This window comes from Mesocricetus auratus, unplaced genomic scaffold, assembly GCF_017639785.1.
Source record: "Mesocricetus auratus isolate SY011 unplaced genomic scaffold, BCM_Maur_2.0 Super-Scaffold_100021, whole genome shotgun sequence".
Taxonomy (NCBI): Eukaryota; Metazoa; Chordata; class Mammalia; order Rodentia; family Cricetidae; genus Mesocricetus; species Mesocricetus auratus.
In genome coordinates this window covers 11,107,480-11,134,531 of record NW_024429202.1, presented here as the reverse complement: position 1 = coordinate 11,134,531, position 27,052 = coordinate 11,107,480, and the positions used below count along the sequence as shown (strand labels likewise).

Genomic DNA, 27,052 nt, shown 5'->3' with positions numbered 1-27,052 from the left:
AATATCAATAGATCTGTAAACCAATAAGAAACAGGGTTGAGTGTTAGCTCTGCCACTGAAGAACTGTGCAATTATTAGGTAAGATTAGGTAGTAGCTTTACTTCTACATCCTGATTTCCTCATTGGGGGGGGGGGAAGAGATCTACAATAGGGATCTTTTGAACTTCTTTTACATCTAAAACTTTTAGTTAGTTATGTACTACTATATACCATATCAAAAACTTTCAAGGCTGTGGACATAGGTCAATCGTAGGAAAATGCACTAGCTCTACACTACACAGACAACAACAAATACTTTCAGAGTTAACAGGAGGGCTTTAGAGATCTCTTGTGGGTTGGAACCCGTTCATTTTGTAACCATGTAATGTAAGCCTGGCAGAAATAGGGGTTAACTTCCTCTAGGAGATAAGTATGAGGATATGGATCCTATCCAAAACACCAATGCGGTTTTCTCATGATTTTCAAGACTTAATGACACCGGTGCCCAGCCAGCTCCTTCCTAGGCACATAGGTACATACAGATCTTCTAGAATTGAGCCACTGCAACAAGTTTCCAATCAAGGTTTTTGCTGAAAGTGCTACAATACAAATGTCTTTGAAAACATGTGCACTTGTATACTCAGGAGATTGGGGCTTCCGCTGACATCACCTAAAAGAAGTCTTTGCATATGTTGGGGGCAGGCTTAGGAAAAAGTAAGAGTTACTTACCCATGATCCTTTCTCAATGCATCCACAATACACAGCAATTCAACAATCTGGGCTCTAAGTTCATCCAGGGAACTGTTTTTCACATCATCTGCTTCTGCTTTAGCTTTGAGTTCTAATGGAGTTAGGAAAGCAGATGTATTTACTTTAGAAGCACTTGAAGGTGTTGAGAGAGATGGCTGAAAAACAAAAATTTTTTCTCATTATGTTTGTGTTTATATTTAATATGTATTTAAATTCAGAAATTATGCTTCCTTCTGGTTTTCATTTTTAACACAGGTCCACATGTAGTCCAGGCTGGCTTGTAACTCCAGATCCTCATATATTAAACCTCTAATCTTCCTGCTCCCCACCTCCCAAGTACTGAGATTACAGTTTATACAGTACTAGGGATTAAACCCAGGGCTTTGGGCATGCTAGGCTAGCACTCTGAGTTACATTCCCATGTCACAATATTTTTACAACAAGAATACAATTACTGACTACATATTAAGTATTCCTAATTTGTAAATCCCTAACCTTAAAAATTCTACATCAGACTGTTTCAAACTGCAGGCACACTTAAATTTGGGTAATGAATTACATGAAACAAATGAATTTTATGTTTATGTTTAGTCTTGAATCCCAGTCCAAAAATATATAATTACGTGTGTGAAAATTTTCCAGAATTCTAACTTCAAGCATTTTAGGAAAAGGATATTCAGCTATGCTTCGAGATAAATGGGACTCACTGCACTGGATGTAGACTGCTTATAGCCTGAACTGAATTCCAACCAGAACTTCAGATTAGACAAGCTTCTTGTAGTAAATGATAATTAAGACAGAGACCCACAACTGGACAATGTGCAGAGAAAAGGGGACTTTGGAGTACTCAGTCCTAAATGGGATGTCTATGCCTTCTCTAAGGTTCAGTGATCGAAGCACCAGGAGGTAAAAAGATGATAAGGACCAGGGGTGGTGGGTGACCTCAAAAGACACAGCAGGGCAGGTGCACACATGAACTCATAGAGACTGGATAGCAAGCACAGGACCTGCATAAGCTCAAGCCAGACAGACTTCCAGCTCAGAGAAGTGGAAGTAGACACATAGCCTTACCTTTGGCAAAGAAGCTGCATCAATTAACAGCTGGTAGTAGAGAAAATCAGTTTCCTTCAATGGAGTGAAGTGTATACTGACCACACTCCAGGACAGGCCCCATGCTCAGGGGTAGTTGGTCAATACAAATTAGATTCCTTGTTTTCTTGTGGGTTGGGTGGGAAGGAAGAGAGGTGTGTATGTGTGTCTGTGTGTGTGTGTGTGTGTGTGTGTGTGTGTGTGTGTCTGAAAAGAGTTGGAGGAAGAACAAGAATATGAAAAAATATACTGCATGAAATTCTTGAAGAATAAAAACATTTTTAAAAAAAGATAAATAGTAAAACTCTGAAATTCCAAAAGCAGTTTGGTATTCTTTGCTGGGGGAGGGGAAAATAAAAATAATCTGGTTTTATTTGATTTAAGGAAGGAGATACCCACTGGCTTATCTAGTGAATAGTTTGCCCAGTAGGGCATCTACAAGTAAAACTACATCAAACATCAAGGTGTTGTTTCCATCTTTATTGTCACAAATATCCAAAGCCTCACTGAAAAGTAATTATGAAGAATTAAGCCCACAGACCACTTGAGGATTTCTCTAAAATCAGTTCTTTTAGAAAGGTGTCAAGAGACTGATGATAATATAGAGGATCAGATTAAATGACTTGATAAATTCAAAAAGTGGCCAAATATTCTAGAATGAAAATAAGGAATCATTATCCTTAAGTATATGTATAAATTGTCCTTAATAAAAATGATTAACTTTAGGAAAGAAACATCACCATGTAAGAGACTATTCGCCTATTCTGCCACTAATTCCAGTACATACAGAATGCTAAAGAGAGGGCCAAGAAGCAAACTAAAGAACGAGTGAACAAATCATGATTTCCAACCTGCTCACCCTCAAAAGTAATTAGGCTGAAGTTTTATGGGAGTTGAGCATGGTTATACATGTCTATGGAGGTTGAGGTAGGAGGATCAACCAAGGTACAGACCAGTCAGGGCCACAGAGAGAGACCCTATCTCAAAACAAACAAAACAGGCCCCACCCCCCAAATTATTTTTTGTGAACTAATTCCAAAGTGTATGTTCAATAAGATAATGAAACAATGTACAGACCTATGCCTTGGAAATATGAAACATTAAGCACATTCTTTAAAATAAGGTAAGTGCTTCTATTATTGAAAGAGCTGATGTGACTAAAGCAATAATAACTTTATTTTTTAACAGAAGAAAGTAATCTTTCTAAAAGGACACTTCTCTGATTGATGGCTACAACACGTCTTAAAAATTAAACAATTCTTGAGGCAGGCGGATCTCTGTGAGTTCAAGGCCAGGCTGGACCGACAGCCTCCAAAACAATGCAGAGAAACTCTGTCTCGTAAAAAACCAAAAAAAAAAAAAAAAAAAAAAAAACCAATTCTTAGACCATGGTGGGTTTACCTTTGACAAGTAGCTCGTATCCTTCTTAAGCTCCAACAACTTTAGGTTGCCACTGTCTTCTTCTTTTGATAACTTCAAGGTTTTCTCTGGGCTTTGAGTTGGCTACATGTTTAGCATTAAAAAAATCCAGAAACATAGTTTATTAAAAGGAAACTCTAGTAAGCATGTGCACAATACAGCCAACATTGCTGCGGCAGTTTCCACTGCTCACAGATGTGTGCAGTCTGAACTTCAGACTGAACAGCACTTTTACATATGTGAAGTGCAAAACTAGCTTTCCTTATACAAGCAAAACCTTTTTCCACTGAGGTAATTTTAAAGCAACACAATGCTGATGGATTAATATAATAACATTGAAGTAGATTTGCACTCCAAGCAACACATAGAAAGCCCAAAAAGAAGTTACTTAACTATGAGAATAAATACAACAAGAGGAGGACTTCCCAAGTGGTGGGGAAAGTACCTCCTTCCCTGGAGTCTGGATCTGCTGCTCAGTTCTCCTCAATGACCCTGCTGTGCTGACTGAAGAACACAGGCCCTGCTCCCCGCTGGCCATGCTCCCCGACAGTAGTCTCAACACAACTTTATTTTCTGATTCTGCAATCTTTCAATCAAGACCGTATAGAACTGAACATATCTCTTTCCTTGTTATTTCCTTAAATAAACAATCATAAAGCTCTCTCCCAGACTTCTTAAATTTGATATGGCTATAAACCCTCTCATTCTCATCTAAAAGAGGACTTAGCACGTTCTTAATCTATTATGTTTTCTTAAAGTAAGGGAAACTCACAGAATGTCCACCATTAAAGCGGCCAGGCAACCTTCTTCCAGGCATCTTGGGTCTATTTGCAGTGAGATGTAACAAGTTCTCTGAGGAAGCTATGTCATCAAAATTTACAGTATCTACAGAATAAAAATAAGTATCACCAACTAAGAGAGTTGTTCCTTCTAAAAGGCAAAAATAGTTATTTCTGGTTTCTTACACTATGAATTAAAAGTCATCACTAAGTAGAAAAGCTCACAAATTGATCAGTGCTTTATATATGCATTTGGAAAATAACACCCATGCTCTTAAAAAAAAAAAAAGCAACCTTTCTACATATACATAGTAAGACCTTATTAACTATGTAAGAACTGTTTCCAATAGTCAAGTTCAGCAAAATGTTCTTACAGGAAGAATTCTGTGCCATTAACTGCAGTAGACTAAAAAAACTGTCATCCAAGGTTCTCACATTTTAAAAATCTATTTAAATTCTCAGTTAATTACAACTTAGAGAAATTTTACATGTTCAACATTTTAAACTTCACACTATGAACTAATAACAAATTTGAAGGACTAAATTGTATCTAACTGTGCCTGTTGCTTTCTATGTTGCTTTCTCAATGTAAACTGAAGATTATTATATGGACATATACGGATGCTATAGTCAGGACTCAAAACTTAGACATAAGAATCATCAGTTAGTTTTAAATCTAAGGCAAATAAGATATTAAGTATAAATGCTACATAGATCACTAATGTGTTTCTCTGCCATCAATCAAAACCTAGTTGACCAAATAATTTCGGTTGAAGGGCATGTAAGACATATATGGTAATACATACCCTCCCAACAATGGAAGGCACTGCCTGGAATGTTCTAGAAAGTAGCCAGAAAACCTTAAACTTTAGTTGTTATTACTCTGAAGTTCAGATGTCAACACATGGCACTAACTCTTTTGTAAATTCCTGATACTGTTCAAGTCAGTCTAATTTCCAGTAGCTCAAATAAGACACTAGGAATATCAACCATAGCCAAAATATCCCAGTCTTCCAGTGTAAAACTTATCAGACACTTACATGTCCAAATTCAATGATATGTTATTTCTTTATAAAACACCTAAAGTAAACATACTAATCACTGTCAAACTCAAAAGTTTAATTCATCAAACTTTATTTCCAAAGTAACTTACAGAAATTTCATTTAGGACATGGAGAATACAAAGTAAACAGAGTCATCACTTTGGAAACGTGCACTGTATAACTGAAAGTACTGGCTGACTACTTTTTTTATGGATTACTTTGTGTGTTCTACCTTGGACAAATACATCAAAGCAGATGCCATAATTCTTTCAATCAGTTTAATTTTCTGGTCTTTTGATAATTTTAATTATAAAATATAACAAACCATGGGAAGAGATAAGCAACATTAGTAGAAAATTAATTACATAATCTAAAGGTTTGTTTTAAATGTTAAGTATACCTCATTCTGTTTATAAATATATTAAGAAATAATTGGCATAAAAATATGTTAAACTGATAAATGTGCATTAACAGCCTATGGGGAAACTCTGAAAAGCAAAACCCTTATCAGTCTGACCAAAGAAATGATTTTCAAATGCATATTTAAGCAACTTGTAGAGAAGAGAAACAAAACAAAAATATGGAAGAAATTAAAGAAAAATGAAACAGAAAGGGTAATTTTTTTAAATGTAGGTTTACGAAGTACAGCATACTCATATAAAATGCCTTCATATGTGTGATTTAGGGTTACAACACCAAGACAACTTTACCATTCTAAAACTCTCTCAGGTTCTCCATTTAAGACATCAAGTAAAACAGAACAGTGCACATTTTGGATTTATGATATACCTAACCCTTTATAAGTGATCTAAGATTAATTAACAATGGATTTACACTGTAAAAATGGTAAAAAGGCATCAACTCTTACAATCCCATCTGTCACTCTGACAGCCACTTATACTTCTGTATATTCTAAGAAAGACATGGACAGGTTTTTAAGAGCCAATTGTGGGAGAAAATTTGATTTGTACGACTGCCAATTTTTTGGAGATGTATTATCAAAAGAGCATTTTAAATTATAATCAAAACAGAAGGTTTTCAAAAATGAACTTCAATTTATTTTAAAATGGAAAACCAAAAGGGTTAGAATAGACAAACAAACATGTACACTTTTAGCAGAATTACAAAGAAAAGGATTGATGTGCACCACCTACTTATATTGAATATACTACTTTGATTTCTTTTATAAATTGTTATCTTACCAAAATGGAGAAGGGTAGGATAATTTCCTGACACGTAAGAAGGGAGGAAACATGGCAAACAGGCTAGGAAACAAAATCTGGAAAGAAAAGTCAAGGATAGGAATGTCTAGAAAAAAGACTAAACCAAAAAAATTATTTTACAAAGCAGGAAAAAAAGAACAGTTGTAGATGAATAGAAGCATTGCAATGTCTAGCAACCAAGGTTATCTGAACTTACACAAAACGTGTACTTATTTTAGATTTATTCCTTTGTCTTTCAAAAGGAAAGTTTTCAATTACTATTAATTTCAATATACAATAAGATTTTTAAGTCGCATTATATTACTCACTGAACAATACCAAGACAGTTTCTAAAAGGACAGCTTATTACTGTAAAAGGTCAAGGGTACAAATCAATGTTTGAACATCTCATAAGATAGTTGTAACTAAAATAACACCATCTTTTAGTCAAGTTCTAGTGTTTGGTGCATTACAGTGATAAAAGTGATTTTAAGTTTATGACACTGTAAAATAAAAATATAAAAATAGCAAATAGTATTTTTAAATTCTTCACTATAAATCTGATTCAACACAATCTTCAACATCTCTCATTACATATATAGAAAAAGAGACACTAAGTAAGGCCTTAATACTAGCTCTCCATGACTAAGCAAACCGATTACTAGGAATAGGAACACCATTTTGTTCCTAATTTGGATACAAATCTTAGTGTATATGTTTACTACTTAATAGTAGCCTTATTTGGAAAGTTCTATCATAAATTATTCCTCAAAGAAATGAGTAAATATTAAAAAAGCAATTCAAAGAAAAGTAAATCATCTATAAAGAGAAAGAATAATTTATTCAACAATGTCATGGATGCTTTGGTATCAAATATATAGCTTTTCATAAAAAATTACATTTAATTTTAAAAGAATCTATCAAAGGAAAAAAGGAGATAATATGCTTATATCAAAGGACACTTCATCTGAACTTCTCAATGTAATCGAAATGCTATCAGTAAATTCTTTCCTTTTTTTTTTTTTTTTTCCCAAAACAGGGTTTCACTGTGTAGCCCTAGCTGTCCTGGAACTAACTTCATAAACCAAAGGCCCTTGCGCTCACAGAGATCCACTTGCCTCTGCCTCCCAAACGCTGGGATTAAAGGCGTGAACCACCACTGCCCGGCAGAGATTTTCTATCTACTATCCTAAAACTAATTTGAAAACTACTTTGCTTCTTTAAAAAATTGATATTTTAGAAATTTGACTGATAACTGACAATTAATTGGTAATGGCAATGAGATTTTCCTTAAAACTAATTTTCCGATGAAGCATTTGAAAAAGAGAAAGAAATTAAAGCATGGTTCCTAACAGCTCTACAGTTTGTAGCACTGTTATATTATGACCATACTGGTGAAAGAACTGAAATTATTTCAAACTATTAAAAAAAAAAACTCAAGAAACTAATTCTAGGAATGACTTTCTTGTATTTTTAAAAATTCTTCTTGTATTTCTAAAAGCATCTATACTTACAATATATAAATCACTTTATTTGTAGCTCTATAAACAGGAAATTGTAGAAATGAGGTAAGGAAATCATATCCTTCATAGATCAAAGCAGAAACATAATAATACAGATTTTAAAAGGTGGAGGGGCTAAAAAGACAAAATCTTCACAGGATACCCCATATCCGGTGTCCCAGGAGGACAGGGGAGAAAAAGTCTCATTTGGTTACAAGCTAAGTAAGCAAACTGATCCTGGGAATAAATGTGCCTTTTAAACAATAACCAAAGTTTTAACATTAAAGTCAGAGTGGTGTCTACTACACTATGTCATATCAAATTAAATAATTTAATTTTTTAATATTAATTTTAATTAAATTAATATTTAATTTGATATGACATAGTGTAGTATGTCATGTATGACAATGAACCTCTCAATAACGTTTCATGTATGTTTTACTGAATGTGCCTGTGTATGGGTGCTATACAGGTGCTCAGGCAAACCAGAACAGGGTTTCCTATCTCTAGGATCTAGAGCTACAGTGAGTTGGGAGTTGTCCAGTGTGGGTGCTGGGAACTGAACTCAGGTCCTCTACAGGAGCAATACTCTGTCTTAACCACTGAACCATCTTGCCAAGCCCTATTTTACATTTTCTAAGACTTACAAACCAGGCTCTAGCCTAATACCAACCCAAAACTCACAGGACAGGTAGAACACTTCTATATTATAAAGACAGATTTAAAAGCCCAAAACTGAAAATACTCGAAAATCAAGCCTTCAAATGGCAACGTGAAGATTTCACAACTGGCGTCAAGGTGTAGGTAGAAGTCACAGTCAAAACAAATATGCACTAAAAGTATTATCAAATTACCTTAAGGAAACATTTAAAATTATATACAGTATATGAAATTAATTTGTTTGAAATGATATTTCTAAGAGAAACTATTTGCTGCCACCCATGACACCTTTATCCTAAAGATCCTGCGTCTAGCATACTAAAGATGGAACAACTGCTCAGCAAAGAACTGGCACTTAATTCCCAAAATTAATTATTACTACAGACAGAGCATAAATGTGGTACACCAAATTATGTAAAAAGAATGAAAGACAATTGCTTGAAAGTTCACTGCTAATTTCCTGCCTTGTGACAGTTACAGCACCTCTAAACTACTCTTCACTTATTAAAGAAAAAAACTATAACCTTTCAAACTCTATTCCACAACGTGTCTCTATTATGGGAAGAATAAACAACCACTATAGATATAAAACAAACATGTAGCTTTTACTTTCCAACCAGGAGTTTAAAATTGTTAAATGAACTGTTCTACAAATGTTAAAAAAGACCGTCTACGGATGTACATATTGAAAAACTGTGAAAACTTGAGATGGCTCAGCATTAAGAGCTGAGGCTAGGTATTGTAGCACATGCCTTTATCTCCGGCACTCTTGAGGCAAAGCCAGGGGGACCTCTGTGAGTTTGAGGCTATGCAACTTGGTCTATATAGCAAGTTAAAAGACAGCCAGGGTTACACAGAGAGACTTTGTCTCAATCAACAAAATAGAGTACACACTGTTCTTGGAAAGGACCCCAGTTTTGTGGGGATCTAATGTACCTCATCTCCATAGGAACCTGATGCACACATGTATGCACGCAGAGACACACATACATTATTGAAAATAATTTAAAAAGTCTTCTCTTAAAAAAAACAAAAGCTTATTTCGTCTGAAGTGTTTTAAAGCTTCTACTACCTTAAAATCAAATAGAACAGATATTCAAGAGTGATACAATGCAATATTTAAAACAAAAATTAAATTCCCAAAAGTACCCAAATTTAAGATTTGTGATAAAGAACACAAAAATTGGGTCAACTGAAATACCAACATGCATTAATTTAAAGCATTAAATTTGTATAAATAGCTGAATTTTCCTCAACTATTACTTTTGAAAACATTTCTGGCTATATTTTGAGTAATCATAAAAATATGAGTTGTAACAATTCTATCATTTTACTACTAAAGCCTACAAAAATAATGATAATTTTAATTTTTTTCCATTTTTTATTTAGTAGTAAATAAGGGCAATTTTAATAAATAAGACACAAAGAATATATTTTAGGGAACTTTTCTAAGCTATAATTAGCACCTTAATTCACAAATATTTAGTAATGAATGTAACACCATTCAGAAAAGGAAGGATGCAAATATGACAAAGGGATTTATTAAATAATTAAATCAGATGAGTCTTTGCATTGATAAATTGAAAAGACAAAATAAAAACAGGCTTATACTTTTAAATTTTTAAATTCAATAGCATATTTTTAAAAATCATGACAAAAGTCTGTGTAATTACCATTTAAGCTTAAATGCAAATATAAAATGTTAGCATTGAAACCAAAAAGACTACTATAACACTAAGAGTTTCTATGAAACATGAGAGCATTTATCTACATGCAAGGACTTCAGCACTCTCTCTCATGACGTGCATATTGATGTGTCTGTACCTGTTTACATATAATGTGGGGAAATGACATCTATTTCCTAGGGCTACAATAAAAATTAAAAAATAACATATATGAAAAAGCCCTCTAAAAATGTAGGAAACTAAAAAGGAATGCAAAATACTATATAAGATAATATCCATTACCATAAAGTAATGACTATCTAATGCTCTTAACAGGAAAAGTTCACCAAGATGTTTGTGCTTCCAGCTTTCCCCTCTCCAGCTATATAAAGAACCAAGAAGTATATATGTACAACACAAGATGACAAAAAAGCCCTAAATCCTAAGAAACACTTTAGCAAAAGTGAAGTCAATTGATAATAATATTTTCTTGTAGATAACAAAAATTTCTCCAGATGAAGATAAAAATTTTTGTTTTACAGAATATAAAGTATTTGCTAGCACTGAATCCTAGTATTATTGTGTTTTGTAAAATGCAAGCATGCAGGTACAGATGGTGACCAGAAGAGGGCTTCATGTCACCTGGAGTTACAGAGTTATTTATGAGCTGCCACATTATGTGGATTCAAGAAAACAAAGCTAGGTTCTCTGGAGCAGCCAATGATCATAACCATTGAGCCATCTCACTGGCCCCGCAATTTCAAAGTTTTAAAATAAAAATGTACTCAACTCTGAGTAGTTTAGGAGATATGGTCATTACATTATGAAGACATAATGAAGTACTAAACATGTCAGACTTGGGCATTTCTTTCTCACCAGTAAGATCTGCTCAGACAGAACTATATTCTATTCACCTAACATCCTCATTTTTCTACTCTGGCTACCAAATTTTAAGGCCATGTCAATTAGTTGTCACTCTTTCTTTCTCTAAGTTGCATATACAAATCTTAAGTTTCTAAAACTCATTTTGACTCCTTTCTGAAAGCACTACCTTGTCCATTCCAGCTTACCTGTTTCTTTAGAGTTTCTGACTATAAAGGCATCAAAGTCTACTGATTTTGGTCTAACTGGCAATTGTTCAGGATCTAGCTTTGGTTTTGATACTGGCTCAGTTTCAATCTTTGAAGAAATTGTAGAAACTTCTCCATTAATTCTGAAATGAGAAAAACAAGCATGCAAAAATGACTTGAAGGTAAAACAGAACTTTTAAATAGTGAATGAAAAGCATTAAAGATTTTGTGTAACATAATACTAATTTTTAATCTGCTCTATAATGCTATCCATAAACACAGGTTTCTAATCCTTAAGACTCATCACAACAAAATCAGAAATGCAGAAACAGTTTAAGAGAATTCATTTACTCTGAATATTAGATTAACATTTAAGGAATTAATATTCTACAAAGAAATAAGTATATGAAAAACAGGAACTGAGACTTAGAAAGGCAAGAGAGCCCTTCAGGTCAAAAGGAGGTAATCAACATCTAATTTTAAATAGGGTTAAAGCTTACTTGGCTGTTGGAGGTGGAGGAGGAACTGGTTTGTCTGGTCGCTTTGGGTACACTGTTCCAGGGGACCGTAATAAATTATTGGCTTTGGTAGGTGGAGTGGGCTTTTTGGGTGGGACTTGAGGAGCAGCTGGTTTAGAAGGTTTCTGTTCCAGCAGTGATTTTTCATCTGATGATTAAAAAATACTTATTAATAATCAAAACTATTTAGGGATTTTTAAGGTGGAGATCATTATTAACCTTCACATTCTATAAGTATAAGCACACATTGTTTGAAGGTTGTATTTAAAAAAAAAAATCACCCAGTAAAGCCAAGACTCATTAAAAACCTGATTACAAAATAACACATGCTTTCTGTTATGCTTCCAGTAAGTTTTGTTAGCTATTAGGGGTGGTAATGCTATTTTAATGAAATCGACATTTATTTGATAAAAATACTTAAGTAACAGTATTATGAATAACTGTATGACACATTCATTAAAAAACAACTTCATCAACATAAAAGGTACCAAACACTTAAGGTCCTACATACAGCACATTCACTTCCTATTTTTCAAGTACTAAGCACAAATACTTAACAAGACATCTGTGCTTACATAGTTCAGATCCATACAGTAGTGAGTGTGACAGACACAGTTAAAAACTAATAAACTTAGGACCAACGCCAAGTACTTGTCTTCAAAAATAATGTGTATAAAAGTCTACAAATAACTTTATGAAACTTCCTCTTAGTCAGAAACTAGTGAATATTAAACTTGGACTAATATCACAAGACACAGCACCTCCTTTAAAATTACAAATTTCACTTTAAAATTAAAAAAATATAAAATATAGGGGCTGGAGAGAAGATTCTGGCTGCTCTTGCATAGAACCCAGGTTCAGTTCCCAGAACCTACATAATAACTCACTGTCTGTGACTCCAGTTCCAGGGATCTAATGCCCTCTTGTGGCCTCCTTGGTACTAGGCATGCACATGGTGCACATACATGCAGGCAAACACTTAAGCCTCTATCCTATCACATATGTAATTATCCCCTTAGAGCTTATGAAAAAATAGCAATCTGTTAAAGTACTGATCACTATGCAAGACAAAAGTCTGTTGTTTTTGTTTTTAAGACAAGCTCTCTCTATGCAGTCCTTGGCTGTCTTGGAACTCACTATGCAGACAAGGAGGCACTTAAGCTCAGAGAGCCTCCTGCCTCTACCTCCCAAGTGCTGGCATTGTAGGCATGTGCTACCATGCCTACTTAAAAGTCTATCTTCACATGGCCTCAAAATATAGCAGTATATCATATACCTATACCACCAGGAGGAAAACACAAAACTTCCTATTTCTGTCCATAATCAAGTATAGCCCTTGTAGAGCTGTAACAGCTAGGTAAATCTGAATTTCAAGAAAATACTAAGGGCTCATTGCTTAGCTTAGTCCTCTGCTAGCAGGAATATAACATAATATAGCCACTTTAGGAATAGTTTGGCAGTCACTTAGAAAACTAAACTCATTCCTACCAAATGATCCACTAATTTCATCCTTGATATTTATTTATATGAACTAAAATGTATGTTCAAACTAAAATCTGCATACATGTTTATAGCAGCTTTGCTTATAACTGCAAAAACCTAGAACCAATCCAAATATTCCTCAGTATACAAAGACAATGAAACAGTAGTAAAAGCAAATGAGATACCAAGTCATGAAAAACCATGGGTAGATTTTTTATATAAACAGTAAATCAAAGAAACCAATAAAAATGCCCACACATTTCAAATAATGGGAGTTATAAAAGTATACAAACAAGTGAGGGAAAAGTGACTGCCAAAGATGAGGCTGGAGGGAGATCTTGAGATAGAGCAGAGATGTTCAGGACAAATGAAACTAGAGTGGAGGCAGAATGGTGGGTACTTGTTACTACGCATTTGTTCATGCAACAGAATTTACAACATAACAGTAAACTCAACTGTAGGAACTCTTGAAGAAAATGGCATGTCAATTATAATTATAACCACCAGTCATAACAATATACTACTACGATGCAGAATGTTTATAGTGTATGAAAATGTATAAGACAAATTATATTTTTGGTTTAATTGCCCTTTCTTTCCTCTCATTATTTCTGAGTATATGATAGGGGGTTGCACATGCCATAGTACATGTGTGGGGGTCATAGACAACCTTGATGTGGGTTTCAGGAATCAAACTCAGATCATCAGGTTTATGCAACAATGTACTTTTACCTATTGAGTCAATCTTGCTAGCCTGGGTTCAACTTTCTGTGACTCAATGTGCTAGGAAGAAAAGAAGGAAGTACAAGCCAGACAAGGAGCTAAAGTGGGAGAAATCAGTTAAAAAGACAATAATTCGGGCAAGAGATAATAATAGACTAATTCTTTAACATTGGCCATAGAAATAAAAGCATCCTAAAGCAAAAATCCAGTTTGTGCCCAATCTATTAGAGACAAACATCACAGATCTTTTTGTACAGGAAAAGTCTTACTTTCCTACATTTAAAAACAATATAAAATGTTCTGACAAAATATATGGTATCTAAGAAAACTTGCCAAGTTCATACACAGATTAAAGAACTCCTAGTAGTCTCCATAATTAAATTCCAAAAACTTTTTGAAATTTATTTTCACTGTAATATGGAACAATAATTAAATACTACATCTTACTGAAGGATTCATTTACTTTTTTAATGAATATAAATTATCAGTGTGATGAAAGATTTAATGTTGTATCATTGTGACACAATACTTATCCCTAGAAAACTAGAAAACTCCTAACCCTGTAAAGTAAGTATCAACAAGTGAATAAAGAAAGTGTAAATGATCTACTAAGGTGGTCATGTTTCTTTAAGAGACAATCAAAGAAGCAACTTGTTGGGTAAGGGAGGAATCAGCCTTACCTTTTTCTTCAGACTTTAAAGGAAAAACTTTCTTCTCTGCAGCTAACAGGTCAGGCTTTGGAGCTGGGAGGTAGAGAAGAAAGTGAATACTAACTTTTAAAAATAATATACAAGACGAGGGGAAAAAAAAAAGATGGTAATTTCTGGAACTCAATGAAACACCAGAATTCAAATTAATTTCATCTATACTTGGATTAACACCATTATTGTTCCTTGATTTGGCATGTTTATCTGATGAATGCATCTATACTCATAAGATTACATTTTATTTCTGTTGTAAAGCCATATGATAGGGACGGCATTATCATACTACACCTGAAATTGCAGCAGTCAGGTGGCAGAGGCAGATCATAAGTTTGAGGCTAACATCAATTATCTAGTTAGCACAGGTTTCACCTTCAGCTTCATAGTAAGATCCTGTCTCAACAATCCAAAATCAAACAAAAACCCAAAACAAAAGAAATGCACAAAACCTCCAAACTGTGTTTAGGTATCTAGGAATACTTTCTATAAAGAAGCATTTGTTCAAAATAAATCCAAATAAAAAAGTAGACTATGGAGCCAGGTGTCATGGCACACACCTTTAATCCCAACATTGGGGATGCAGAGTCAGACAGATCTGAGTTAAGTGAGCCTGGACTACATAATGAGTTCCAGACTAGCCAGATCTACATAGTGAGACCCTGTCTCCAATCAATCAATCAATCAATCACAGTAGAGTGGGTGAGGGACTGATGGATGACTGAACACTTAAAGAGAACTGGGTGCTCCTCCAGGAGACCCAGGGTTCAATTCCTGCACCAATGTGGCAGCTCTTACAACCATCTTTACCTCTGGGCCTAGGGTGGATCTGGTGCCTTCTTCTGGCACCGCAGGCATGGCATGTACATGGCTCCCAAACATGCATGCGGGCAAACAATCACACATGTAAAATTAAAACAAAAATGTAACTGGGATATATATTTCAACTAAGTCTTCTTTTTTTTTGTTTTTTTTTTGTTGTTTTTTTTTTTTTGTTTGTTTTTCGAGACAGGGTTTCTCTGTATTGTTTTGGAGGCTGTCCTGGAACTCGCTCTGTAGACCAGGCTGGCCTCGAACTCACAGAGATCTGCCTGCCTCTGCCTCCCGAGTGCTAAGTCATTCTAAAACGGTTTAAACTTAATTCGATGTATTAACTCAATATTCCTATTACTGAAATATCCAAATTATTTCTAAGATCCTTATTTTATTTTTGGAGACAGGGTCTAACTATACAGGCAACCTGGCATTGAACTTACAATCCTAAAAATTTGAGGATTACAGATATTCACCACCATGCCTGAGTAGGATCTTTATAACATTTCTACTTTTAAAAACAATGATGAATAATGCATATGAACATTCAATTTTACATAGATCTAAAATACCTTAATATTCATTTTAACTGGTTTTGCTAATAATAAAATTCATTGGTTTATATTAAACTAAACCTTACTATTTATAACTTAAAATTATGAAAAGTAGCAAACTAAATAATACATTTTTTTTACAAACCTGGACCCTTTACAGGAGGAGGTGGTTTCTTTGGTTTCTGAGAGGGAGTTTAAAAAAAAAAAGTTAAAATTGATTAGCTATTTAAAGTTAAAATAAATTCGTATAAATTATATTGTTTCTCACCTCAATCTTGCCAAGAACAATGAAATACTAAGAACCTAAAAACTCTAGGAAGATAACTAAAAAAAAGTTATGATAACCAAACAGATTCCAGAATCGAAAGTAAAAAAAAAAAAGAAAGAAAAGCAATTCATTGGGGTAAAATCAAAGAATTTTGGTGAGCAAGTGTTTTCCAACTTCATCTAATTAGTTTTAGATTTCTAAACATTAATTTGTCCCTTCTTCACAGCTCAGAGACAGAGGAAAAGAGTGGGTAAGAGTTGAAGGAAGGGAAGGCCTGTGCCCACTGGTACACTGGAATCTATATGGATGTAGCCAAGTACCTTCTACTTAGAATGATGTCTGCTCTACCATAGGGTAGAGCCTGGTACTACAAACCTGGTCAAAAGCACATGGAGTGGGAAGTCACAGGCCCCAAGGGGGAACCACTATTGATGTTTTCTATATGGACAAGATACAGAACTGCCTTTTAAATATTTCTATTTATATTCATAGTGTTGCTCTCTGCCTTAATCAGAGCAGCTTCTGCTCTGAGCAAGCTACAGATAGTGCAGAGACTTGTAACAGGTAAAGTGCTAAGAATAAACTACTTATCATCACTCAGCACCAAGCGGTCCATGTGTATTATCCCCACCGAGGCTCAGAAATGTCACAACAGTGGATGCAGAAAGAAAGAACGCAGACACACGGTGTGAAGGAGCCCTGTGAAGAGCTGGCTTTGGGATGTGATGTGGGCATCCATCATGGTCCATGGCAGCAGTGGCTGTGTGCTTGAGACTGAGCCCATCAGCACTTGAGGAGGGCTCAGAGGCCTCACTCAACAGAGGAGCTAGAGGCAGTAATGGTTTCTGGGTATGAGGTGTCATTCCTCTGTGGTGGAGCCACTCTAACTAAATACAGTTGATTACAAACAAAAAACAAAAAGAAAAGGGCTTGTTGGGAAGGAAAAGGACTCTGAGAAAAGAGATGTGATAAAAGAGAATAATAGAGGGGGAATATGATCAATGCATATTATATATGTACAAACCTGTGAAAAAATAAGCAAAAAAATAACCTTAAAGTACTTATGAGAAAATAAAAAAACAAAACAGTAACAATGAACCTAGCTTTTATTCTTAAGTCTAAAGAACTCACAGACACAGTTAAAAACAAAGGCCTCCTTTCCCCTCAATTTCTAAGCATTCATTCACTTTTAGGACTTAATTTAGTGTCTTAAAAAGTTTCTAACATTCTTAATTGTGTCGCTCCAAATTAAGAATAACTAGTAAGTAATATAATGAAAGCAGAAAAAACAGTGCCCATTAAGGAAAGAACAAGCTGAATCAAAACTGAATGCAATATAGCAAAGAAAGGACTGAGACAGCCTAAGTTTCTATAAAGTAATTGCCAATAATTAACGTGATTAAAGACTACAAGGATTTGCATGCTCTGCATGGGCTTGAACTGAAGATGACAGCCTATTTTGCTGCGTAAACCTAACTGCTTTGCCTTCTAATTTGTAAGTTCAGGGAACCTTGCATGTGGAGAAAGTGTCAAGGCATGAATAGGCAAAAAAAAAAGTGTCTAGTACTCATGAATGATTCAGCCTCACTCATTTCTCTCTGAGAATTAATACAGAAATCGTACATGTTTAAGGAAGCAAGCACTTGGCTTCACAATACCATAAAATAAACTGACACTTATCATTAACATTAAATTTCATACAGAAAATTAAGGCTCTATTCAACTTATATTAAGCCAGCTCTTTTTTGTAAAACAGAAAATGTAGAAAAGTCACAGCTAAGCTGGGCGGTGGTGGCGCACAACTTTAATCCCAGCACTTGGGAGGCAGAGGGAGGTGAATCTCTGTGAGTTCAAAACCAGCCTGGTCTACAAAGCTACACAGAGAAGCCCTGTGAAGTCTTGGAGGGAGGGGTCACAGCTGGCCTTCAGAATACATAGTCAATGTCAAGAATAAAATATAAGACTGAAATAAAATAATGTTTCAGGGCACATCAAATTTTACTTAAATGTACAATTTTCTGAAACTATGTGATGGGGAATATCATTCTATATATATGTAAACTCCATTTACAACTATGAAGTTTAGTCAGTAGCAATGTACAGCAACTATTTTTTGAAGAAGAATATCTGCAAACATTAAGTATCATCATCATTAAAAAGCAAACGAAAACTTTCTTACTGGAGAGTCTTTATCTAGTTCACTTATCTGAACAGCAAAGTTATCTGGAAACACTCCTTCTTTGCCATTGAGTTCACCCTTCCACCAGCCTGCTTCTCCAGTCTCCTGAAATGCAAACCAAATAGTTACACTAATGGAAACCTCACGTTTTCTTTCCTTTTTGGGGGTGGGGAACTTGTCAGGTAGCACAGGCTGCCTCAAACTCACCATCCTCCTACCCCTACTTCTGCAGGCACAAGCTAGTAGTTACCATTAAATGAGGGCAAAGTTCACAATAAGCTAGGATGAATTCCATTGTCTTTAAAGGGCTTGGACCAGGGTGGGCAACCTCAAAAACAGTAAGTTTTCTTAGGAAAAAACTATTCCCAGCATACTACTTTAAGCAGTACCTAGAAAACTGGGTTTAATACTTAGGTGTAGTGCTACACACCCTTAAGTCCCAGAACTCAGGGGCTGGCACTCGCAGATCTGAGTTTGAGGCCACCCTGGTCTACATGGTGAGTTTCATGCTAGACAGAATGAGACCCTGCCAAAAAATTAAAAACAAAGAAAAACAGAACAAAAAAATCCAAACAAAAATAGGATTTAAAATAAATCAATTTTTAAATGTAATCTATAAGTTAAAATGTTCTCATATGGGACAGGGGAGGTAGAGAAGAGAAAAATACAGTAGTTAAGAAAAAAAACAGAAAAAGGAATTCCTAAATTTTTATTATCTTAACATTTTATATGCACACCTAAAAAAATCACTTATCTAGCAGATTCAGAAATTAGCACTTTTAATGACCACTGCAGAAACTATGAAGTTTTAACAGTCTAAACTCTATGGATGGAGTACAGCTACTTTACCATGTGGATGCCTAAGTGAGATGCTGGATATATTCATTTCATGAACATTTTTGCTATTTTTTGTATTCTTAATACATATACTTTAAATGTACACAATAAATATATTTCTTTAAAAAAACCATATATACTAAGTCAAATGTTAACAGTTAACTTAGAACAGTAAGATGAACTTTAAAACAAAATACTCCAAAAGGCTACAGCAAAAGTAAATATTTAACATTCTCTCATAAGACCTAAAACTCAGGAGGCTTTGATTTTTTTTTTGTATGTTTGTCTTAGAATTTATTCTAATTTACACAATCATTCCTTTCTGTAAAATAGGTGTAACAAGGCTGGTGAGACGGCTCAGCAGGCAGAGGCACCTGCCACCAAGTCTGATAACCTGAGTTCAAACCCAGGGACCGACAGGGTGGAAGGAGAAGTTTTTCTCAGACCTTTTCCCAGGGAAAGACAAATCTCCTGATCTTCTTCTTCTTCTTCTTCTTTTTTTTTTTTTTTAAACTTACTAATGTTCAATTCTTAAGGAATAAAAATAAGCAATGTAATCACTGGTCATTTTTCTTCTGTTTCAAGATTTATTTAAGTGTTTAAGTATTTTGCCTACACGTATGAATATGCACCACATGCACGCCTGATGCCTGCAGAAGTCAAAAGTAGGTGTCTGATCCCCTGGAACTAGAGTTACAATGCCTCTAAGCAACCATGTGGGTGCTGGGAACTGAACCCAGGTCCTCTGCAAACACAACAAGTGCTCTTAACTGCTAAGTCATCTCTCTAGCACCCATCACTGTATATCAATTACAAGCAATACAGACAATAAAAACTTTAAAAAGAAATCACTGTAAGAGTTTGTATTTATGTTCCCAGAGCCCAAAAACAAGATAAAGTTCCAGTCCATCTGATGCTAATATTCTATAGGCAATGCAAGAATTTTGAAAGATATTTCTATGAATGATAATTCACTAAAAAAAAAAAAAAAAACCTTACCTTACTTATCAAATGGATTATCTCCCCTTCTTTAAAAGTAAGTTCATCTTCATTGGTTCCTTCATAGGCAAATAATGTTCTACAATATTCCTTAGCTGAAGTAAAGAATATAATGTGACTTAGACAAATTGATTAATGAAGCAGACACTTATTAAGCCTCTATGAAAAGTAATATATTCACTAAGCTATTAAAGGTTAAACTAATAATTTTAAAGTTTATACTCAATGTTAAGAAAAAATTTTCCTATCACTGAAATATTATTCAGTGTCTGTTATGTACAAAACATAGTTTTACTTAAGAGAGATTCTTAAATGAACAGGGCACATCAGAATTCTCAACCTCCTGTGCTTTTATTCAGTAGGATTTAATATTCTGGGAATTCGTACAGTGTAAAAGTCCCTCTAATGAGTTAGTAATTTAAAAGCATATTTATACTAGAGTGGTTATTTTAGAACTTACCTCTAATCTTGCCATCAGTGTCTGGTTTAGTCACCTCCACATTCTGGATTCTGGATCCCAGTGACTGCAGGGTTAAGGGCTACAAAAGGACAGCAACAATTAGTTTAAGTTAAAATAATTTTTTTTAATATTTTACTTTTCAGGCTTGGGAGATGGCTTAGTGGTTACGAGCATTTGTTGCCTTTCTAGAAGATCCAGGCTCAAACTCCTAGCACCCACATGGTGGCTCACAACTATCTGTAACTCCAGTTCCAAGGAATCCAAGGAGCTCTCTGGCCTCTGAAGGTACGAGGCACACATGTGGTATAGATATACAAGCAGGCAAAACACCCACACACATAAAACAAAAATAAATAAGTCTAAAAAGATTTTACTTTAATTTTAAATGTATGTATATGTGTCTCTGTGTGGGAATGTTTATGTGAATCCACATAGAGGCCAAAAGATGGTGTTGATCCCTGGAGCTGGAATTACAGATGGTTGTGAGTCACCTAACTTGGATATTGGCAATTGGACTCTAGTCCTCTACAAGACCAATATGCGTCCTTAACTGCTAGGTCATGTCTCCAGCCTAAGAACAATACCGTTAAATCAAGTTTTCTTTTACACTTGCCCAGCCCTCCCTAATGGTTCTTTTAGTCAGGTTATTAGTCTAACTAAAAACTCAGCAATAGCCGGGCGGTGGTGGCGCACGCCTTTAATCCCAGCACTCGGGAGGCAGAGGTAGGCGGATCTTTGTGCGTTCGAGGCCAGGCTGGACCGATAGCCTCGGAAACAATACAGAGAAACCCTGTCTCATAAAAACCAAAAAACCAAAAAAAAAAAAAAAAAAAAAACTCAGCAATAAAAAATTAATAATCTCAAAATTTCCTGAAATAATAGCTAATTTTTTTCTTCTTACATGTATCAGTGTTTTGCCTGCATGTATATCTGTGCATCAAGTGTATGTCCATAGAGTCCAGAGGAGGGAGTGGGTTCCCTGAGACTGGAGTCATAGAGGGTTGTGAGTCACCATGTGAATGCTGGGAATCTAACCCAGGTCCTCTGGAAGAGCAGCCAGTGCTCCTAACCACTGAGCCATCTCTCCAGTCCCAATAGCCACTAATTTTTAAAAGTATCTAAAAATAATAAATAGGCTCTGGTATGCACATCATGATTTAATACTAGAACTTCTAAAATAAATAAAACTAATAAACACTTTAATCCTTACAACTTTCTGCATCAAGCAGGGATTGTCTCTTCCTTTTTACATTAGGAAGCCGTTAACCCAACAAAGCAGTGATTTTAGTCCTGGAGCCCAGGTCTGAACCTACAAAAATTGACTCTTAACACTTAACCTTAAAATTAGAGGGAATTTCATCCTATTTATGTATTTTAATTTCTTGTATGTATATACTGTGTTTGAGTCTCATATATGAGTATTGCATCTATATCACTCTCACAACACCCCAATGCTGAAAGAGGGAATTTTAAAACTTTGTAATTCATTACTATCTGAATGAAAATATTTATGTACTATTATAACTCTAACATAGCCCACTTAGACATTTCTCCAGAGTATGGTAGGTCCTGCACCACCTTCAACAATTGCTTCCTTGGGTTCTTTACCCAAACAGAAAAGTACATGTGGTATTGGATTTCAATGGTTAAAAATATGAACACGCTGATAACTAACCTACTATTATGTTTACGTGTCTTCCAAAATACTTTAATTTCTCCCTGTTCTAACCATACCTTCCAATACTGTATCACCTAAAACATACCAAGTGCTCCCTTTAAATGACTCGGAGACTACTCTCACTAACAATTAAGCAGTAGACACCATTAATTGTGACTGGCAGGATATTAATGTAATGTCACTGGTCAAATAAGTCATTCAGTACAATTACACCCTTTTTATAGCTAGAAGGGACCCATGATCATTAGTCCAATATCGCTCACAGAGCAAAGGCTATAGAACACCATTTCACAAAACTGAGGATCAAATTCATTACACCTTACAATCTTTTTTCCTTTTTCTTTTTTTTTTTAGACAGCATTTCGCTATGGAGCCCTGGTGGGCCTAGAAATTGAGATGTAGGTCTGGCAGGCCTCTAACTCGCAGAGACTCCTGCCTCTCTGCCTCAAGTTCTAAGATTTAAGGATACATGCCATCACACTGAACTAGACTCTAAAATCTTAATGCCAAGAGTCTCACAGATAGGATAGGGCAGGGCAGGAAGCAGAGGTGCTCTTTCCTGAATCTAACTCATAATTAAATAGGAAAATATGTAGCAACCTGGCAGAGAAGACACTGAAAGCTACCATCTTGGGATAAATAACAATGTATTTCACCAACCAAAGGAGATGTAGCTGAATTGGGTAAATAATGAAATATTTTAAACTTTTAAGAGATAAGGAGATACAAATGAGAATTACAAGCCCTGGAGAGATGGTACAGCAGATAAGAGCACTTACTGCTCTTAAAGAAGACCCAGGTTTGGTTCCCAACACCAACTCAAGCAGCTCAATGAAACACAGTGTAACTCCAGTTTCAGAGGGTTCAGCTCCCTCTTCTGATATTCCTGGGCTTATGTACATACATTACAAATATACATACGTGAGCATATAATATATATATATGTATATATAAATTTTTTTAAATGAGAGCTATAGGGATAAAGTTCCTATCTTCTAAAGCAATTGCTCAGTCAGTATCTCCAAAATACAGACACTGGGAAAGAAATGCTCAAAACTGTATTTCCCCCTAAAACAAAAATGTAAAGGCTTACTTTTTAGATTTTTATTAGATATTATAAATTATGGATTGTTCACTTAACTTCATTTGAAAATGTCATTAAATGCTAATAAAATTAATCCAGAAAAAAGTTAAGTAGCACATAGGTATTTAGTATTTCACTTTCAATTCACTTTAGTTGATTTTTAGCTATCAAATTAAAAGAAAAATGACAAATCTTTAGCTTTAAAAGACAAAAATGAAAATATTTCACTTTTATATTTACACTATAACTAAAAGATCCTAAGGTTGCCAGTAAGAAAAGTCTATCTTAGATTTATCAATTAATAAGCACCTTATTTTATAACACTGAAATATAATTATTAACCATTACAAATCAAAAGAAAAGTTTCCCATAAACTTTTCATTCATAAGTAAGAGCCCATGGCCCCTAAGAGAAAATTAACAGATTTTCAAACCTTAACAACTTAAAAAAAGCTTAGTGATAAGGGTGAGATACCAAGAGGATCTTGAGGTCCAGGCTAGCCTTGGCTACATAGGGAATTCTTATCACAAAAAACCAGTATCCTCACTCCAAAAAATGCTAAATGAAACAACAAATAAAATTAATCTAAGTTCAATTTATTATTACTACCTGTGATGTAACTATGACTGCCTGTGATGGCTAACTATGACTATCTATGACAGTTAACTGTGACTGCCTGTGACGGTTAAGTTTTTGTCAACTTAACATATGCTAGCATCATCGAAGAGGGAAGCTCAACTGAGGAATTGCTTCTGTAGACTGGCCTGTGGGTCATGTCTCTGAAGCATCTTCTGGATTGCTGACTGATGTGAGAGGGATCACACCAGCTAAGCAAGCCAGTGAGCAGCTTTACTCCATGGTTCCTGCCTCTACTCCCGCTTGCTTCCTGCTTTGATTCCCTCATGTGAGCCAAACAAGCTCTCTCCTGCCTCCAAGTCAGTTTTGGTCAGTATAGATTATAGGAATGCAGAACCAAACTAGTACACTACCTTGTCTGTTTTCTTCTCTTCTGTTTCACTACTGGATGTTCTTGTCCTAAGTTTCACAGAGCCTTCTTTAAAAATATCTCCAAATCCAATTCCTCGGATTTTCTTTGGCTGAGTAACTGATCCAGGAGCAGTTTCACTCCCATTCCCCGGAGACAGTAAAGGTGAGGTAGAGCCAGTCAAAGCTATTTCTAAAAAATATAATTGTTTATGAAGAATGATACCCAAAATTACAAAAGTCTTTATATCACTTTCTACAACATCTTATACTTTCTAATTAAAAAGATAGAGAACAAAGACAGTAAGATTAATAGCACAATGCTCAACCAAGCAAGATGTACTTTACATTGTTTTTTGTTTCTGTGTTTAATAAAGCAGTAACTATTCCAATTGTATTTAATATTATGACTAAGAAATTCAGGAAACTAACACAAAATATTCTTAGCAAGTGCTACAGCTTAGATACAGTTGTCTCCTAAAGGTTCCCGTGCTTGAAGTTAATGGTACAGAAAGCTGATGGGTCACTTGAGAGGTGGCACCCACTAGGAGATGACTGATTGATTCATCACCACCTGGGGAGGACTGACTGACACTAGTGTTAGGATTGGCAGAAGTGAACTAGATCATGAAAGAGCACTTTGCTATAAAGAACCTTCATGATAGAATTTCTCTTCCTGCAGGACCATTTGATATTAATATGACCATCCTAGATTTAATATGTCTCACACAGAACACTAAATTCTTTTTCTTGTAACCTGCTTTGAGGCTCTGACAGTATACTTACCAGTCTGACAATCTTGTCCTTTCAATTTTCAGACCATTTATAATTAATATAATTAATGATTTTAAATCCATTAGTTTGCTTCTTGTTTTTTATTTACTCACTTATTTTTACTCCTTTCCTCTCATTTGGTTTGTCCCACTATTCGTTAGCATCTCATTTTAATAGCTCATTAAATACATCTCTGCTACAGCTTGAATGTACACTAGTAGTCACTGGATATATATATATATATCTCACTACTTACTCTAAAATTTGTTACTTTTTCATTAAATTTATACAAAAAAAGCTACTTCATGTGTACCTCCACATAGTGACATAAAACGATCTTTAAAATTCAAATGTGATCCTTTGTTTGAAAAATTAACAAAACAATCATGGGTTATACTGGGTATAAATGAAAAGTAATATAACAGACACCTGATGAAAACACAACAATCAATAGAAACAATCCAGTTTATTGTTAATTTTACAACAGCAATACAAAAGCTTTCAAAGTTGGCCCCTCATTTGTTTTTGTTTGTGTATTGTACGTGAAGGAACAAAGAGGAGGAAGAGAGAGAGGAAGAGAGATTATCTTGATTATATTTACTTGGATAGTCTCATATTCCCTAGCAGGGCACTAACTCAACATCTCCAAAGTAAATTCACCAATTTCCCCCCCACTTAATCCTATCTCCAGAAAGAGTACCTGCCTTAGCCCAAGGACTGGCTGGTAATCTCTGACCAATCTTCTTCAGTCACTCTCCACATCCCATCATAACTAGGTCCTATATGACACAGAACCTGTGTAGCTCTCCCATTCTACCCATGCCTCTCCATCACCACAGCATTCTTCTAGTTTAGACAAGTACCATTTCTATCTAAATCATCAAACACTCTCAGCTGGCCCTGCCAGCCAAGTCTTCTTCAATGCACCTCTACACTGCAACCATAACAATCCAGCTTAATAAAACTATTTGATCATTTCACTCGCCTTCACACCTTCTCTGTGATTTAGTGTTTTTGATGCCTTAAGTCTGAAGTTTCTCTATCCTTAACACTTACTGCCTTCAACTATATAATCCAAAATTCTCTAAATTAATGAAAAAAAATTATGGTTTTTCTTCATTCAAGTTTGCTGAAGCCCATTCATTTTGAGATCTCAATACATGACTTCTGCAAAAGGTTCTCCTCCCCCCTCTTATAACATCTATAGTACTCTGAAGTTCCTTGTGACAAATATTTTTCATGTCAAATTACATTAACTTTGACTTATTTAATAAGTAGCCTTTAATTTTGAATGGAACAAAAGCTCAAAGGGGGGTGTTTGTTATTCCCCACTGCATCGCCAGAATCTGGCACAGTATGTTGGACAACAAGCCAAGCGCTCAATATACTAAAAGTAAACAAACTATAGATGTTAAGTCAATAGTAATAGCTTTTATATGCAGAATTTCCCTTCAGTCTATGACTATTAGATTTCAGATTTAATGTCAAGCCTCCATTGAAATGTACTACTCAGTGATGGGGAAGTCCTGTGTATATATCAATAAAGCACTGTTGGCCAATAGGGAAGCAAGATAGGTGGGACTAGGTGTCAAGGAGGATTCTGGGAAAGAGAGGCAGAGTCAGTCACGATGTAGCCTCCAGAGGAGTAAAAGGTCTGGACCCTTTCTCCGGTAAAAGAAATACTTAGATTAACAATTATGGGGTAAATATTTGAGTCAGAGATAGTCAGTAGGAAACAAACAAATGGCCAACAGCTTCATAATTAATACAGTCTCTGTGATTTAGTGTTTTTAATGCCTTAAGTCTGAAGTTTCTCTATCCTTAACACTTACTGCTTTAAA

At 35.1% G+C, this 27,052-nt stretch overlaps 1 protein-coding gene across 1 annotated transcript in view; it reads right to left on the bottom strand.

Moving 5' to 3' along the window:
* The window catches only part of LOC101832452 (CD2 associated protein), a 76,647-nt gene that overhangs the window by 10,102 nt on the left and 39,493 nt on the right, over nt 1-27,052 (bottom strand). The window contains exons 6-16 of the mRNA XM_005072297.4: nt 24,443-24,630; nt 20,692-20,770; nt 20,232-20,326; nt 18,396-18,500; nt 16,094-16,130; nt 14,561-14,623; nt 11,658-11,823; nt 11,158-11,300; nt 4,010-4,122; nt 3,220-3,321; nt 709-884 (exon numbers count right to left, since the gene is read on the bottom strand). Of these exons, the coding sequence (XP_005072354.1) occupies nt 709-884; nt 3,220-3,321; nt 4,010-4,122; nt 11,158-11,300; nt 11,658-11,823; nt 14,561-14,623; nt 16,094-16,130; nt 18,396-18,500; nt 20,232-20,326; nt 20,692-20,770; nt 24,443-24,630 (1,267 nt within the window). The remainder of the gene's footprint in view (nt 1-708; nt 885-3,219; nt 3,322-4,009; nt 4,123-11,157; nt 11,301-11,657; nt 11,824-14,560; nt 14,624-16,093; nt 16,131-18,395; nt 18,501-20,231; nt 20,327-20,691; nt 20,771-24,442; nt 24,631-27,052) is intronic.